Consider the following 13,780-nt stretch of genomic DNA (forward strand, 5'->3'; position numbering starts at 1 on the left):
ACTAGGTAGGTACACGTAATAATAAAGTGACGGAGACGATCAGAAACAAAGGGCACTCTGTTGGATGAGGCAGCCAAGGCATCTATACTGTATTCATTGGTTCCTACCTTACCCGCATTGGTAAATAGTGCACGTCTGATCCAACTCATCGACGTCACTTCCGGGATGCGAAGAGCCTATATAAGACCGCTCGAGCGACCTTGTCAGTGGTTTGACTACGATCATTTCAAGTTGAAACATTCAATCCATCCTATTCCATCTGTACGCAAACCAACTTCAGAAATAACCTTCAATAACCTTCTCAATCTATAACTCGTCAACATGGGCGGCGACTGCGGATGCTCTAACACTGGCACTTGCAACTGCGGCAGCAGCTGCACTTGCCCCAACTGCCCCGTACGGCCCGTACGTCTTCTCTCGTCTACCTGCCATCTCTGTTCTCCTTTTTTTTTTCCTTTTTTTTTTCCTTTTTTTTCATTTTTTTTTTCAGGGCTTGTGACTGACAAACACAGCAAAAATAAACGACCTTCTTCCAGTCGAGAGAGGTCATCTTGAGATCTCGAGACTGCGAGCGGACTGAGAAACGTATGATAATTTGGGGGCATGGATGATTAAAAGAGTGTGCACAGTACGACTACTCATCATAATACGGGAGGAATAACACTCGTTCAAGTTGTAACTTGTTCCTTTCGCCTCGCTAGCGACATGATTGTCTGCGCCGAATCGGTGACCAGGCTTCTCAATACAGTCGCGTGGGGTATTGGACTATGGACATGTCAACCACGACTGGCAACGGTCAAGTTGACACTTAAGTCATAAGTTTTAAAATATAATGTCATCCCATAGGCTAAGCCGCCAATGATCTTTTCGGATACATTTCCCCTCTGTAAACCACAGTCTCGGTGTGCGGGCTAATGTTGTCGCGAGGCACTGCTTTTCCATCGAGGAAGCTCACCGGTATACCGGGACAACTGAAGTGAAGATTGTTTTTAGTGCCAAGATCTAACTTCTGAGGTCTGTGGTATGTCTGTCTGACGAACGACCTAGTAATCAAACTTCCACGCAACCTACTCACTACGTTGTGCCGAGTCAGCGATCATACAGTCGGGGGTTCTGTTCGTCTTACCTACCTAGGTACCTTAGGTAGTCCGCCACCGACAGAACACTGATTATGTACTTAAGTACTGCAGGGTGGCCCATTGCGGGGTAAAAGACCAACTATTTGTCGCTGCTTCAGGCCCAACGTCCATCGCGGGGTCAGGGGGGTTGCACAGGTAATTACACCGTACACACCTTACAAGCGCACCGCGCACCGCGCACCCGACATCAAAGTCACATCGTGGGCCCGTTGGCAGAGCAGCCTGTTCACTTGCATTTTTCGTCTCTTCGTCGGGGGGTTTTTTTTTTCTTCTTCTTCTTTTCCTTTTCTTCTCTCCCTCTCTCACTTCTCCTACTCCGTCAGCAATCAAGGACCAAGGCGACAGTTCGTTGACTGAGGTACGCCAAGATGGCCGGCCCCGTGCCTGTCGCCCGCTCTCTCCGAGACATCTACCCCGAAGACACCCTCTCATCCCAGTCCAAGAGATGGAGCGCCCTCCTCTCCACGTTTGAGGGCCTCCATGGCCACCCGGCCGACTTCGTCTCTCGCTCTCCCGGCCGTGTGAACATCATTGGCGAACACATCGACTACTCCCTCTATTCCGTGCTCCCCATGGCCATCACTGCCGACACCATCCTCGCCGTCTCGGCCTACGACGACCCGTCGTCCAACACGTCGTCCTCGACCTTTACGATCCAAATATCCAATATTCACCCCGAAAAATACCCAACTCGAGAGTTCGAGGTTCCAGTAGACGGCCCGGTCGAAATTGACGCCACCCAGCACGAATGGTCCAACTACTTCAAGAGCGGCCTTCGCGGTGCGCTCGAGCTCTTGCGTACGAAATACGAGAAAGAGCACAAGAACGAGCAGGCAGCGGGCCTTGGCCTTCGCCCGAAAAGCATGAAGATCGTCGTGGACGGTGCCGTGCCCATCGGAGCCGGTCTCAGCTCCAGCGCCGCCTTTGTCACGTCTTCCGCTCTCGCGGTCATGAAGGCCAACGGGCACGACGCGGTCGACAAGACCGAGCTCACCGAACTGGCCATCGTGAGTGAACGGGCCGTTGGCGTCAACTCCGGAGGGTAGGTCCCCATATTCCCAGCGACTTGAGGATGGACGACGGGCGGCTGGCGGCTGGCGGCTGACGACTGACGACTGACGGCTGACACCACTTTCCCAGCATGGACCAGTCGGCTTCAGTCTTTTCTGAACGCGGCGCCGCCCTCTTCGTCTCCTTCGTCCCCCGACTCACCGCTCGTCCCGTCTTCTTCCCCACCGCCAAGCCGTCCCTCGTCTTCCTCGTCGCCCAATCGTTCGTCACGTCCAACAAGTACGTCACCGGTCCCATCCACTACAACCTCCGCGTGGTCGAGTGCACCCTCGCGGCTTCGTACCTCCACGCCGTCCTCAACCCGCCTGGCACCCAGCTCCCCGCCGACAACAGCCCGCTGGGCGCCAGCCTACACGGGTTCCACGAGACGTACTTTTACCACCAGCGGGCCCCTGAGGGAGGGGAGGGCCCGGAGTGGCGCACGCAGGAAGGGCAGCTCAGGGAGCTCATCCGGCTCGCCAAGGAGACGCTGACGCGGGAAGAAGGCTACACGCGCGAGGAGGTGGCGTCGGTGCTGGGCCTCACGGTGGCGGAGCTGGAGGCGCAGTTCACGACGCAGATCCCGATCCGGGCCGAGCGGTTCAAGCTGCGGCAGCGCGCGCTGCACGTTTACGGTGAGGCGCTGCGCACGCTCGAGTTCCTGGCCCTCGTCGAGGGGGCTGCTTCGGGGGCGGCGGGCGAGAATCGGAGTCCCGACACGACGGCGCTGAACGCCAAGCTCGGAGCCTTGCTGAACGAGACGCACGCGTCGTGCCGTGATGTGTATGAGAACAGCCACCCCGAGGTGGACGAGATTTGCCGCATCGCCCTGGAGGCCGGGGCCTATGGGAGCCGGATTACCGGGGCCGGGTGGGGAGGGTGCAGCGTGCACTTGGTGCCGGAGGAGAAGGTGGAGGCCGTCAAGGCGGCGTGGGAGGGGCAGTACTTTTCCAAGAAGGAGCTGACGGCCGAGCAGAGGGCGGAGGCCATGGTGGAGAGTGGGCCCGGAAGCGGAAGTGCATTATTCGTGGTCGAAGAAGGGTCTCTTGCGGTATGAACGGCGGGCAATCGATGGGAATTTTTCTTTTCTTTTTTTGCCACCAGATACGTTATCAGGCGGGCTTGCGTTCCGTTTACCTGCCTGTTCAGGCAGTGAATTCATTAAACGGTCTTGGACGTTTGCCTATCGTGGCATACGATACGATACGATACGATACAACACGATACGTTATGCATGGGCCGTCTTTCTGGAGTCGCGGTCTTCCGCCCCCTGTCAGATACAGCGTAACCGTAACCGTTGAATCGGGTCAAAATTGAAGGGTAAATTGATCGAGATAATTGTGTACAGGTATAACCTGCAGGACCGTCAGGGAACTGCTGCTACCGTTTTATCTAGGGTAAGGATTCTGCAGGAACCTGGACGGGACAGTACGTACCTCGAGTTTCCCTGGTCCAAGGTATCTTTATTTCTAATCGAGAGACAAACCTAATAAGCCATTGCAAGCACTCTTTTTCTCCTTTTCTTCTGGAAGCCTGCCTTTCGCGTCACATATCAGAACATCAAAACCTGGAAAACGGCCAATGGATTTGTCCCGGGCATGGAGATACGGGGAGACCCGATGATCTCGATATGGGCGGGTCGGTGATTCGTTGGGACGGCGGGGCGTTATCTTTTGATCTTCCCACCCCGGTGTGAAGTACCGATTCGTCGAGGGAGGGTGTGAATTTAGGAAAAGTAAGAGACGGCGGAAGAGAAGGCGGATGAAAAGGGCAAAAAAAAGGGCAAAAAAGGGCAAAAAAGGGCAAAAAAAAAAGGAGGAAAAAAAGGTCCAACTGACTTTCGCCGATGCCATCTCAGAAATAAACAAAAGCAAAAGCGAAAAGTAAAGAAATAAAGTCCGAAAAAAAAGGAAATGAAGGTTGATGTCCTGTACAAAGTAAGGTACCTTACGTGGCGTACTTTGTACTTTGTACTTTGTACTTTGTATTACATGCCTTAATGATAAAGCTGACTCACGGCAGCGGCTGATAGAGTTCAAAGTACTCCGTACCCCCAAGTCCTGTCAACGACCGGGATGTGGCCTGTTAAAAGGGCAGGGCCATTGCTTCGCCTCGGGTCCGCCCCCAAGGAGCTTGTTATCAGCATCGTCGATGGCATCACCGTCTTGTATCACGTAAAAGTTGGAAGCCTCCCCCTCTTGTGCGACGGATGCCGGGGAAGAATTGAAAGAAAAAGAAGAAGAAAAAAAAAGAAAAGAAAAAACAACTGTGGGAAAAGCTGAACGCAACACCTACATATATGGCATTATCTTATCCATCTTCACCTCGATACGAATAGACTGGCATTGCGACGACCAGATCTATTATCATGGCGTGGACGAATCAGATTGGAGACCCTGCACACGCATCGCCCATCAAGGGGTACTTTTTATTACTGGGCTCGAGTTCCTATTTGGTGAGCAGTGCTTTCCCTTTCCCGCACTTCCCCCTTATCATCGTGTTGCAGCTTGCATCTTGGGAGACCACCATCACGATTCACCACGTACATATACCCACGCTATCCGTAAATTGGGGAAATGGATCGTATTACCTAGCCTTATTACGCATTCCCATGAAGTAGTTGTTATTCTTATACATGTTAGACCCTAGACCCTTTTCTGGCCTCCTCGTCCTCGTCCTCCTCCTCCCCCCCCCACCACGATCCTTTCCTCTCCCTCATTAACGTTGCCACGGACGGTTAGAATCCATCTGAAGACTTTATCGGGGGGTTCCTGACGTCTTTTTCATTTGTTATTACGAATACGGAAGACTGGGATCAGCAGTCTGGTGTCTGGTGCGGTGCGTCGCCGCTGTCTCACCCGCTTGGCTCCTCGGCGCCATATCCCAGGAGAAACCAACCCCCCCCCCCTGTCACCCTTGGCCTTGGGCCAGCCCATTAGTAGACTTGTCTCTCTCGGCTTGCTTCTTCTCATTCATCCATCGAGTCTACATAGCCTGCTGTCCTGTGCCAGTGCCCTTGCCAGTGCCATTCGCTGATTCTTCTTTTTGGCTTCTTTCCCCTTCCCACCCCTTTTTTCGTTTCGCCCCTTTTCTCCCTCTTTTCTTTCTTTTAGTCCCCCGCCATTTTCAGCGCCCGCGCCGTCGCAAAAAAAAAAAAAAAAAAAAAAAAACTTCCCCTCCCGGCGCCCCGTCTTTTGGCATTCTGGACGAGCGGTCGCCGTCGCCGCTTGCTCTTTGAAGGGCCTGGGTTGCCTGTTGTCCACTAACAGAAGCCCCACGCCCGCCTGTCCGCCGCCTGCGCCCGCTCCCCGACCCAGAAACACCCAACCCCGAACCCGACGAAGCGGCGTCGTCGGATCCTGGGGGTGAATGACCGCCCATCATGTCCGCAACATCGTCTTGGCCCGGGACCGATGGTTCCTCTGAGCAGAGTGGACAACAGGTCTCACCGTCAGACCATCAAGATGTGTTGGACCGACAAATGGTTCAACATTTGTTGAGTCGTTATGGTCATAATGGACTAAGCAAACTGATTCGGGATGAGCTGACACCTCGTGAGTTCTCATCCCCCTTTGTTGCCTCTTCATTTTATTTTGTCATTATTTTATCCTAAATTCGCTTCCCCCTTTTCTTCTTCGTGGTGATCGCCTGCCCTCGAACCCGCCACCCCTCTCTCGCCTTTACACTGACAACAGGCCAAAAAAAAAAAAAGAATCTGACGGAGCATCCATCATTTCGAGTGCCGCGCAATCTTCCATCCTCTCCGACGATTCATCCAGCATCTGGGACACCCAAAGCGTGAGGACCTTCTCATCCGACGCGTCGTCCATCACCGGTAGCATCATCTCCAACGTCTCGCGCGGCGCCAAACTCTTAACCCGTCGATCGACCAACCGTGCGGTTCGGAGCTCTTCCACCGCCACTGCAGCCGACGCGCAAACCCATACTCACACTTCGGGCCATTCTACAAAATCCACTCCGTACCAGACCGATGACCACCAGCACCACCACCACCACCACCACCACCACCAGAATGACACCCCGTCGTCGTCTTCTTCACACGTCGCGACCCCGGCATCCGACACGACCACAACGCCTTCGCACTCCAGCGCGACGAAGCAAAAGACCGTCTTCATGTGCGGGTTCTGCAGGGAAGAGGACATCACCAAGACATGCACGCGCAAGAACGACCTCAAACGCCACATCGAGGACTTCCACAACGTCAACGCCCAATGGCACTGCAAACACCGCGGCTGCAAGATGGTCTTCGACTGGCAGGCCGCCTACAAGACCCACCTCAAGGCCGCCCACGGCGGGTCGCGCATGTCGCTCGACGAGGCCAAAGTCAACCTCTGCCCGCAGGTCGTCTTCGCCTGCGGCTTCGAGAAATGCGCCCAGCTGTACGAGGCCCGCGGCGACGACGACGCCGCCGCCGTGTTCAAGGAGTACGTCGCCCACGTCGTGAAGCACTTTGACGACGGCGCCGTCGGCGGGGAGTGGTCCTACTCGGCCAGGATGCGGAACCTGTTCCGCCAGAGCCACGTCGTCGGCGCCTGGAACGAGGCATCGGCTTGGAACGGCGGGGGCGGCGGCGGCGGTGCCGGCAGCAGCCTCGACCTCAACCTCCGTCACCTCCGCTGGGACCCGCAGACGTCGGTCGTGTTGAGGAAAAGGCTCGAGAGCCGACACATCGGGGACGTCAAGCTGCTGATCCAGTACGCCATGGTCCTCGGCTCGGACCCGAACGCGCCCTGCGAGTTCCGGGAGGATTTCGTCGTCCCCGTCGCCGATACCTGCCAGCACGTCATGCCGGGTCACAAGACGAGGCATCAGATGATGGCGGCGATGATGCCGCCCGAAGATGCCTCGACGGACCCCTTCTCGTTCCGTATCTCCCGCGGCGCGAACCCGGCTCTGGCGCAGTACATGGCCTCCCAGCGCAAGGTGTACGCCCCGAGCCGACAGCGCGTCATGCGCCCGCTGCAGCTGCACCAGCCGAGGCCGACATCGAACCCGCTGGCGCAGCACCATCACCATCCTCCACCACCTCCTCCTACTCATCATCATCATCAACAACAACAACAACAACAACAACAACAACAACAACAACAACAACAACAACACCACCACCACCACGTCCCATCGCATACCCACCAATCGCCACACAGTAGTCATCCGCAACAGCTTTCCCCGCCTCTTCACCCACATCAGCAGCCGACCCGCCACGAACGGGGCCACTTCTTCAACGGCTTGGCCGGCGTGCCACAAGAACAACAGTCGCCCCTGTACTCCCGCCACGACGCCCACGTCAGGTCCCATCCGCACCACACCCCCGGCACGGTCATGCCGGATGGCATCCAGGGCCTGCGACACCTGACAAACGAGGCTTCCGAACCGCCCGACGTCGAGATGGAGGACCCGTCTGCCATGATGGATTTCTCGTCGACGTACGGGAATCATCACGGCTCGTTACATGCACCTACGGCGATAGTGGCGCCTGCTATGGAGGGGCGCGTGATGGGCGAGCACCCGGGTGCCTTTTATTAAAGATTTGCGGGCTTGACCTTTTTTTGTCTTCTTTTTTCTTTTTTCTTCTTTTTTTTTTCTTTTTCTCTTTTTCTCCTTCTTTTTCTTTTTCCTTTTTTTCTGCCTTCCCGGCACGCTTCGATGCAAACGTTTTCGAAGCCCCCGTCTTTACGGCGTAAAACTACAGCGGCATATCGGCACTACTTCGAATGCCTGCACAACGCGTCTCTCGAACGAGACATACCTTTTTCTTGGCCTATGTATATCATTTGAAGCCGGCCGCGCCTTTCCTTTTTTTTTCCTTTTCTCTTTTTTGTTTCTTTCATGTCGCCTATCTCGTATCTCCCAGGACGCACCTGCCTGGCACGCAAAACGTCGTTCTTTCCATTTTTCTTTATTTCTTTTTCCAGTATACCCATGGGACTTTGCTGTTGGCGTTTGTCTCGAGCCGTGAGCTTCTTCGTTTCGCCCACGTCTTACCATCTATCACACCGATACGGTAGACTCACGAATCGACGAAAGCGGTGGCAGCTGAACCAAGAGCTCGAGTGCTATACTCTTATAGGCTTCGAAGAGAAGAGGGACGGAGGAAAGTGGAAAAGGAAACCGGGCCATCAAGAGCCTGGATGGATGTACATTAGGCTGGAGCAGGCAAGAAATAGACAGATATATCATATACATGCTTTGGGGCAGTATCGGCTTGGATACGGTAGACAGCCGTTGGTTCGGCGCCCCGTCGAGCTGGACAGACCGCGAGGAGAAAAATAGAGATTGGCAAATTTTGGATGAATTTGGGATGTGCCGCATGAAGATCGAACAACAAGCGGTTTCACGCCGCACGCCATACGCCACATTTCTGTATGACAACGGCGGCAGCGGTAAAAGATAAGCGGCTACTCGGTGCCGTTGACTTCTTTTATCTTGGACGACGCGACCTGGTTTCCCAAGGTCGGGTCCTGGGTAAAATCAGAAGTCGACGGGACGTCAGCGGTCAGTAGGACGATTCATGCCTGAGGCGGCACCTATCAATAAAGACACTCTTTGGGACAAGGGAATTTTGTACTGTCATTATTAGTACTTGGTAATGAATTGCACCGTTCCGTTACCGAGGACGGAGGAGCCGATCCCATTGTGGCCTGTGCGCAAGCCACGGACAATAGTCGCCGGCTAGACTCGGGGGGGGGGGGGGGGGGGGGGGGGGGAAGGGGTTCTAGCGTGATTCTAGCGTCGTTCTAGTGTCATTCTTTTGGGACTTGGCGCCCAGCCCTTTTTTTTTTTTTTCTTCTTTTTCTTGGGGGGAGCCTTTTCTTTTTTCCTTGCCTTCTCTTTCTTTCGTTCGGATCTCCCCTGAACAATGACTTGTTGGCTTCTCCCTTTACGAAAACCACCTTCTCTGTTTGGATGAACCAACATGTATGTGGAGATTGTAGCCGCAAACCTCAGGGCGCAGAACAGAGGGTAGGTAGTTGGGCATCACGTACGGTGTACTCCGAAGGTAATATAAACGTCTGGTGGATTCTGTGCCGCTTGGCTCACAGCGTACGTGTTCTCCCTTAATAAGGTCCTCGATCCACATTCACTGCTTGGATCCTATCCTTGTCTTTGTCAACTCGAGCCGCACATAAGCGTCGTCGTCGTCGTCTTCGTCCTCGTCCTCGTCCGAGACATTGCAGGACAGGGGGTATTCATCGTGGTTCCGACGCCGGCACCTCCGCGAAAATGGGTCCATTGTCGAAAGCCGCCTGGGCTGTTGCTGATTCCCTATTCCATAACCAGACTAGCCGAAGAAACAGGGATGACGGGGATCATTCAGCTGCCGGACGTCACCCCAAAGTCCCTAGAATCAATAGTGCAGAAAGGGTCTTCGCAACGCCAGCCACTCCTTTCACTTTGTTTTACGTCTTTCATTCGTATTTTTCACTTGCCAGAGCCGCCCATCTCACGCGGTAGCCCTGTCACTTCCTCGCTCTCTGCCGATGCCCTTGGACACAGGACACAATGAATTTTTCTAGAAGGGCCCGCAGATGGTCGGTTCCCGACGCCATGGTCACACGGGAATCAAGGTGACGGTGGGCCGTGGTGGCGAGCCCGGCATTGGTTCGAAGAGGAACAAAGGCAAGGCATCGAGGAATAGGCAGCCCTCGAATCATACGTTGTACTCTTGTTTTTCTCTTTCTCCGGTCATCTTCGTTAATCTCGTCTCAGGCAGACTGACTTCATGATCCATTGGTTCCCTGATCCATCATCCGCCCTCCCCCCCACACCATTGTCCTTCTGCCCATCCACAGATCCTCTAGGATGATTCCGCTGACCACGGGGCTATGTTTATATGATACATCCACTTGAGCCTCGGTGTTTTTCTAAACCTCTCTTACTCTGCCCCCGTTTTATTTTTTTGGCCCATTCTTCTCGCTTCGGTGTCCGCTGCGTCCGGACTCATTCACGGTGCTTTCTCTTCCCCACGTCACGTCTCGTGCATGTGTGTATTAGTGACCCTTGGATCAAATCAACTCATCTACTCCGTATGATCTGGTCCTGTCGACCATACTGTCATACCCCATTCTTTCGGGTCCCTCCTCATCCGCCTCTTGGCCATCATCGCTACCACGCTTACTCCTGGCAACCTCTTCTACATTCCCTCGTCCTGGACTTGGACGATGGCAACGATAGTCTCACACGAATGGCCCGACAGCGGCGCTCTCTCATCATGCGTTAACCCCCAAGACGCTCAAATACTCCAGAACCTCGCCATAAAATATGGCGTGAATACCCTAATTCAAACTCTACAAAGTCTGGAAGAGTCGGGTGAGTAGACAAACCGCCATCTTAACCTACCTCCCTATCCACCTCATCCATAGATCTATCTGCCACTAACATCAGGTTGATATTACATGACAGCCCGATACTCTACCCTCTCGGTATCCTCAACATCGAGCCATCCCTCCGTAACCTCAGCAGTATGGAACCGATCCGATGACTCCCTCTGCGCTTCCGACGCCACCTCATTCCACGGAAGCATGCACTCGGTAGCTTCCTGGCATGATACCGTCGCCGCCGGTGGCGTCCCGGCCTTCCTGTCGACTCCTCCCCTCTCCGAAACAACCTCACCCTCCGGCACCGTTGCCCTCGCCGATTGGGCCGAACCGCTTACTGCCTCGAGCGCCTCCCCTTTGCTCGGCCCCTATCTGGAACCGAGCCGCAAACCGCGTTCTCTTCTGGCTGCCCCGACAAGCAGCCCCCGCGTGGCCTTCCCGCCCTCTCCTCGGCCGTCTTCCTCGCCCCACTGCGGGCAAGCAACGCCAATAACCACTACCACGACTTCTACTGCTGCGCGAAAACCGATCGAATGCCCCCTTTGCGCCGTCTACGACATCGCCGTAGGCTTCCGCCGCAAAAGCGACTTCAAGAAACACCTCCAAAATTTCCACCCGACCGATTCCCTCTGGGCCTGCCCCCAACCAGGCTGCCGCACCGTCTTCGACGTGGAGCGCGCCTACGTCCACCACATCCGGACCGAACACCCCTGCGCCGACCGGGACCGCGACCACAACCCCGCACTACCGCTCTCGGTCTCCCCCGACGCCGCCCGCCAGCAGCTCTGCCCACAGCTCGTCTTCGCCTGCGGCTTCCTAGGCTGCAAGGCCGTCCTCGAAGCCCGCGACGCATCCGACAGCGCCGCCGTGGCAGACCGCTACTTCGACCACGTGGCCGCCCACCTGGTCACCAAACCAGCCCTCGCGCGCCCGCCGTCGGAGTGGACCTACTACACGCAGATGCAGAACCTCCTCCGCCAGGCCGCCCTGAAGGAAGACTGGAAGGCCGCCAGCTGGAACAAGACCGTCCGGACGCACTTGCGCTGGCAGCCGCGGTCGAGCGGCGACCTGAAGAAGCTCCTCGAGACGCGCCACCTCGGCGACGTGCCCCGCCTGCTGCACGCCGCGTTCACGCTGGGGTCGTCGTCCTTCGCGGACCCGGCGCACCCGCCGCCGCCGTCGTTCCCGGGGGCGTCGTCGCGGCCCGTGCGGGGGAGGTGTCCCCTGAGCACCGCCGGGGAGGGGGTCTGCGCCGTGTCGTCTCCGTCTGCCGTCGCACTGGCTACCTCCGCGAACGCGACAATGACAATGACATCGACATCGACATCGACATCGACAGCGACAGCGACAGCGACAACGACAGCGACAACACCTACCGGCGGGCTTGGCCTGAGGCGAGGCCTGCAGATGACGCCGCTGCGGATCGTGACATCCGGCGCTGCTGCTGCCGGTCACGGTGTCGGGGGCGGATGCCTGTCGGCGCCGTTCCTAAGCCGGATCCAGCCCCCACCGCGATCGGTTCCCGAGGAGCCGGATAGCGTGGACGGCCATCCTCACCCCGGCACGCCATTTGTCGTACCCGAGACGGAGAGCTGGGCGGATGATGAGGATTCGCTGTTCGGCCCACCCCTGGATGCCGGTCTTTTTGGTCCTGCTGCCCACCCGGTGGCGGCGTCCCTGAAGGGCGGTTACGGGCTGCTGCAGCCGCCGCCGAGCGGTGTGGTGTCGTCTGAGGTGTGGGCGGGCGCTGAGATGGTTCGGGGGCAGGCGCATGAGGAGGGTGCGTCTGCGTCACCGCGGACGCCTAATAAGAGGGGACTCTCGTGGGGACGACGTAGTTGGGAGGGTTCTCGGTTCATGAAGAGGAGGGGGGCTCATTTTTCTGAGGCTAGGACAGAGTCGTCGTGAGTCGAGACGTCTGGGTCAGGGGCCTGCCGCCTGTGTGGTGTTAGACTCAAGACTCGTAGTGTTGTTACCATGATACCCCCATACGCCGAGCTGGAGAGTTCACTGGCTTTAGCAGGATATTTTCATTGACTTTTAGCATTAGCCTTTATATCTTTGTGCGAACTAGATCAACTGGGTTATATATAGGAAGATGGAAAGAAACGGACTCGGAAAAGGGAAAGGGAAAGGGAAAGGGGGAAAGGGGGAAAGGGGGAAAGGGGGAAAGGAAACGGTAGAACAGAATAGATATATAGATATAATGAGTTACGACTGAAGAACTATACGAAAGCCCCATTCGGGACAAGGTATTTATGAATCAACCCAGGGAAGCCTCTAGTGAGAACTACAAGAAGAAGGAAGAAAAGAAAGGGGTGACAGACAGCCTGACAGGTGCCGAAACTACAACTACATTCCCAGGGGCCAGGGCACCCCCTAATAACGGCGAGACGAGCAACTGAGCATGAAATGAAAGGAATCTTAACAAAGAACAGAACGTATTCACTGTCATAGCCACAGCAGGAGACCATAAGAAGGTCAAAAAAGTGGTGGTAAAAAAAAAAAAAAAAAAGGAGAATATATATATATATACGGAAACAAAAAATCGAGGCGGATTTGGAATCCCGTCAGGAATTGAGCCCGACGTGGGGGTCGAACCCACAACCTTGAGATGGTGATCTCTTAGTAAGAGTCTCACGCTCTACCGATTGAGCTAGCCGGGCAGGCTTCTCATTTACTGTTACCGTGACTCCCGTTTCTCACACTATGAGCCAAGTTCTGTCCAACCAACAACAACACCTCCCTCTCGCCATCTTCTCCCATTTTCACATCCAGGGATTAATCACCTCGTGTTACGGCCGTTTCCTTCAGCCTACCATTATTGAGTATAAGCCGCAATGTCACTGCGTACCAGATCGAACCCCCTGTGAATGTCAACCCCAAACGACGACCAAGAACATATCCATAGCATAGTTTCTGATCATGTTAGTTCCGCCACCTCACACCTGGGCTCCGTAGCAAGGACAGCGCATCTCTCCTAAGCGAACTTATCTCTCTATTCACCAACACCCAAGCAAACCACGCCGTCGAGCGTCGCCTTACCTCTCCCTCGTCTAGCGTACACTGCAGGCGACCCGGTACAACTATTCAGCGCTTGCGCTCTCCCTTCGCTGCTCAGTCGATCCACCCATCCACCATCCACCCGTATGTCCGTCTCTTCCCCAGGCATGGCCAAGCCTGGCAGACACCAACGTGAATGTGGTAGCCGAGTTCCTGTTACCGTCGCTGTTGGTATAAAAAGAAGAAGAG

General features: G+C 55.4%; 5 protein-coding genes and 1 non-coding gene across 6 annotated transcripts; 4 read left to right on the forward strand and 2 right to left on the reverse strand.

The window, feature by feature from the left end:
• The first annotated feature begins 1,359 nt into the window (after positions 1-1,359).
• SODALDRAFT_330882 (Galactokinase) lies at positions 1,360-3,513 on the forward strand. Its single transcript, XM_028611315.1, has 2 exons — positions 1,360-2,181; positions 2,280-3,513. The coding sequence occupies exons 1-2, from the start codon at positions 1,508-1,510 to the stop codon at positions 3,244-3,246; spliced, it is 1,641 nt and encodes a 546-aa protein (XP_028468976.1). The 5' UTR covers positions 1,360-1,507; the 3' UTR covers positions 3,247-3,513.
• Positions 3,412-4,240, reverse strand: SODALDRAFT_113370 (hypothetical protein). The gene is made up of 2 exons (XM_028606571.1): positions 3,626-4,240; positions 3,412-3,544 (listed from the first exon to the last, which is right to left on the reverse strand). The coding sequence occupies exon 1, from the start codon at positions 4,040-4,042 to the stop codon at positions 3,659-3,661; it is 384 nt and encodes a 127-aa protein (XP_028468977.1). The 5' UTR covers positions 4,043-4,240; the 3' UTR covers positions 3,412-3,544; positions 3,626-3,658.
• Positions 4,241-5,468: 1,228 nt separating this feature from the next.
• Positions 5,469-7,736, forward strand: SODALDRAFT_307756 (hypothetical protein; the record flags this gene model as incomplete). Its single annotated transcript, XM_028609073.1, has 3 exons — positions 5,469-5,743; positions 5,902-7,325; positions 7,467-7,736. Exons 1-3 carry the CDS (start codon positions 5,572-5,574, stop codon positions 7,734-7,736), a joined length of 1,866 nt encoding a protein of 621 aa, XP_028468978.1. The 5' UTR covers positions 5,469-5,571.
• A 152-nt stretch (positions 7,737-7,888) lies between these two features.
• Positions 7,889-8,650, forward strand: SODALDRAFT_113400 (hypothetical protein). The gene has a single exon (XM_028606572.1). The coding sequence runs from the start codon at positions 8,040-8,042 to the stop codon at positions 8,481-8,483; it is 444 nt and encodes a 147-aa protein (XP_028468979.1). The 5' UTR covers positions 7,889-8,039; the 3' UTR covers positions 8,484-8,650.
• A 1,300-nt stretch (positions 8,651-9,950) lies between these two features.
• Positions 9,951-12,691, forward strand: SODALDRAFT_330885 (hypothetical protein). The gene is made up of 2 exons (XM_028611316.1): positions 9,951-10,520; positions 10,614-12,691. The coding sequence occupies exons 1-2, from the start codon at positions 10,373-10,375 to the stop codon at positions 12,434-12,436; spliced, it is 1,971 nt and encodes a 656-aa protein (XP_028468980.1). The 5' UTR covers positions 9,951-10,372; the 3' UTR covers positions 12,437-12,691.
• A 417-nt stretch (positions 12,692-13,108) lies between these two features.
• SODALDRAFT_t63 lies at positions 13,109-13,194 on the reverse strand. Its single transcript has one exon. It is a non-coding gene; the product is annotated as a tRNA-Lys (tRNA).
• Positions 13,195-13,780: the final 586 nt, after the last annotated feature.

This window comes from Sodiomyces alkalinus (assembly GCF_003711515.1).
Source record: "Sodiomyces alkalinus F11 unplaced genomic scaffold SODALscaffold_2, whole genome shotgun sequence".
Lineage (NCBI taxonomy): Eukaryota > Fungi > Ascomycota > Sordariomycetes > Glomerellales > Plectosphaerellaceae > Sodiomyces > Sodiomyces alkalinus.